The 3213-nt window shown below is 52.0% G+C and overlaps 1 protein-coding gene across 2 annotated transcripts in view; it reads left to right on the top strand.

Moving 5' to 3' along the window:
• Positions 1–2816: 2816 nt before the first annotated feature.
• The window catches only part of RAPGEFL1 (Rap guanine nucleotide exchange factor (GEF)-like 1), a 16721-nt gene continuing 16324 nt past the window's right edge, over positions 2817–3213 (top strand). Inside the window, exon 1 of one of the 2 annotated variants that reach the window (XM_011929847.1) lies at positions 2817–2877. Coding sequence is in view for 1 of the 2 variants with exons in the window: in XM_011929845.1 (XP_011785235.1) it covers positions 2989–3037 (49 nt within the window). In the remaining variant the exon portion in view is untranslated. Of the gene's footprint in view, positions 2878–2988; positions 3038–3213 lie in introns of those variants that run through there. The other variant, XM_011929845.1, reaches the window with a different exon arrangement.

Genomic DNA, 3213 nt, shown 5'->3' with positions numbered 1-3213 from the left:
TTAGACTGAGTCTCGCTCTGTCACCCAGGCTGGAGTGCAGTGTCATGATCTTGGCTCACTGCAGCCTCCGCCTCCCGGGTTCAAGTGATTCTTTTGTCTCAGCCTCCCAAGTAGCTGAGATTACAGGCGCCCGCCACCACGCCTGGCTATTTTTTTTCTGTATTTTTAGTAGAGATGGGGTTTCACCATGTTGGCCAGGTTGGTCTCAAATTCCTGGCCTCAGGTGATTGGCTGAGCTCAGCCTCCCAAAGTGCTGGGATTAGGCGTGAGCCACCACTCTGGGCCCCTAACTCCTCTTTGAATCATGTCAGTTTGCTTCTCTTCCCCACAGTGTGATGGGTGACTGTAGGCCTGATCTCCCAGGGTCATGCAAAAAATGCCAACCAGCCTTGGGGTGGGTTACTGGCAGGAGGTTTGAGTGTTGGATGCTTCCCCTTTACCCTTGCCTCTTGCTTCCCCAGTCCTTCAGTTAGACCCTATTGCTCTCTCTGTTGCCCTGGTAACCAGCTCTGCAAGAAGAAACTCTCACTCAGCGAAGCCCCCGGGTTCTCTCTATCCTCCCAGCCTGCCTCTGGGTGGTCAGAAAGAAGAGGGTGTGTAAGCAGTAGACAGCCTTAGGTGGCCCTGCCCAGTCCCCTTGTAGAAGCCCATGGGCTGGGCCCTCAAAGCTTTTTCGCCCCTATCTCATAGTTATTATTCATACCACCCTGCTTTCCTCTTTATTTCTTCCATAAGCGGCTGCAAATGCCCTGCCAACCCTCTTCCCCTTCAGGGTCAGCACATAGACCTGCAAACTTGTGGGCAACTCGGAGCACCAAAGACTTGGAATTCCAAAGTCAACTCCCAGTATCTGCAGTCCACTTGGGTTGGACTGTCCCTCTAGGGCAGTGATTTTCAATCCTGGCCATTTGTGTCATGTGAGGAGCTTTTTAAATACCATAAGCCTTGGCCCTGGTTCAGAAATCTGATTTAATTGGTTTGAGATAGGGCCTAGGCATCAGTACTTTTTTTTTTTTTTTTTTGAGACAGAGTCTTGCTCTTGTTGCCAAAGCTGGAGTGCAGTGGCACGATCTCTGCTTATTGCAGCCTCTGCCTCCGGGTTCAAGTGATTCTCCTGCCTCAGCCTCCTGAGTAGCTGGGATTACAGGCACCCATCACCATGCCCAGCAAATTTTTGTATTTTTAGTAGAGACAGGGTTTCACTATGTTGGCCAGACTGGTCTCGAACTCCTGACCTCATGATGCACCCTTCTCGGCCTCCCAAAGTGCTGGGATTATAGGCGGGAGCCGCTGCGCCTGGCCAGTATTTTTTTTTAAATATGGAGTCTCTCACTCAGACTGGAGTGCAGTAGCATGATAACAGCTCACTGCAACCTTCACCTCCCAGGTTCAAGCGATCCTTCTGCCTCAGCCTCTAGAGTAGGTGGGATTAAAGGTGTGTGCCACCATGCCCGGCTAATTTCTTTTTGTATTTTTAGTAGAGATGGGGTTTCACCATGTTGGTCAGGCTGGTCTTGAACTCATGACCTCAAGTGATCTGCCCACCTTAGTTTCCCAAAGTGTTGAGATTACAGGCGTGAGCCACCACGCCCAGTCGGCATCAATATTTCTGAGAAGCTTCCCTGTGATTCCAGTGTGTAGTCAGGGTGAAAACCACCGCCACTCCAGGAGGACCATGACTTGATGCTGGCTCTCCTCACTGATTCAAAATGTTGAACTTAGTCTCTGCCTGATATCCTTGAGCATTTGGGGGAGTGCTGGGGTCCTGTGTCCCAAGCTTCTAGCTTCCAGAAGTCTTTCGGTCCCTTTTATTTTCAACCCCCCACACCGTTCACACTCCCCAATTCGCCCTTCCTAACCAACAATTCCCAAATCCTGCCCAGAGAGAAGGTTACCAAGGCAACCGGCTTAATCTGGTAACTGTGGCATGTGCTGGGAGAGAAGCCCTTCCCTCTTCCTATTCAGTTCATAAAATGCTACCTGGGGAGCTCCAACCCATTCCAGCCACTTTCCCCTTTCAAGCCCGGGGATATCGGGGTGTCCAATAAGGGGAGCACAGGAAGCTGATACTCAGACCTCTGATACAGCTTCTTAGTCAAAATTGTGCACTGTCGTCTTTTTACTGTTTCTAAATCCACAAACAGATGGGTGTGCAAAGCTTTATTTCTGTGAACACATGCTCTAGCACACATGGGAACAGATATGCACATACATTGATACATATGTCGTACACACCCTGTTCAGTTTTACTACCACTCCCAGCCATTAGCATTCCTGTCCCTGCCTGGTTGGTGCTTGGTAAACAGGGGTGGAGCATTGTCTAGAGAGCCTCAACCCACCCGGAACCTGCTGCCACTCTCCGCACCTAGTAAGTCTAACCTGGATGTTCTCACACTTAACATGGCTTTACGCTGCCCCCCCTTTCTGGGGCAGCATATCCTTAAGGACAGAATGCTCCTGGCGTGGGCATCAGGAGTAAGGATTACTTGGAGTGCTAATTTGGCACCACTTTTCCCACTCCATGGCTATGTACACTTGGGCTCTGTGCTTAATGATAGTTGGCAGTTCTGGGGCTTGTCACCTGTCTCCATGGCCCTGCTTCCTTCTGCTGCCATCTGGGCCCAGGTGCCCTTGTGCTCCTGGTCTCCTCTCCATTGCCTATTATCCCCTCCTCACCCCAGCTAGACCTGCCACAACCTGCTGCTCCCTGCCTGGCTCCTACCTGCCTGCCAGTACCTGCCCACAGACCAGGCCCACACCACCTATGGTGCCCTACCAGAGAGGACAGATGGGCACCGCCTCCAGTGACAGTGCTAATTCACCCAAGAGGCCTTCCCAGCCCTTCTCACAGAAGGAAGATAAAGTCCACATATTCCTGTGAGTATGGGAAAGGTGCACACTCTTGGGTTCAGCAATCTGTAGGCCTGACTTGGGTACACAGGTAGTTGAGTCAAGGTGTCCAGGCCACAGACCTGTCCTGACCTTGAAATGATGCTGAGACCCGGTTATCCCTTGAGCCAAGAATCCTTCCCCATTGGTAAATCTCTGCCTTACCTTTGCCCTTAATTTCTTCTGCCCGGAACCCAAGTCCCTTACTGTTTCCCTCGTGGTCAACCCCAGCGCGCGAGTTCAAGCCTCGTGCGGCGCGGGGGCGGGCCCAGGAAGGTCAGGGGCGGGGACTGGGCGGGGACTGGAGGAGGGGGCGCGGTCTCA

Source organism: Colobus angolensis, unplaced genomic scaffold (genome assembly GCF_000951035.1).
Source record: "Colobus angolensis palliatus isolate OR3802 unplaced genomic scaffold, Cang.pa_1.0 Scaffold83, whole genome shotgun sequence".
NCBI classification, from domain to species: Eukaryota; Metazoa; Chordata; class Mammalia; order Primates; family Cercopithecidae; genus Colobus; species Colobus angolensis.
Note: the sequence above shows the minus strand (reverse complement) of the source record. Positions and strands in the feature narration are given on the sequence as shown.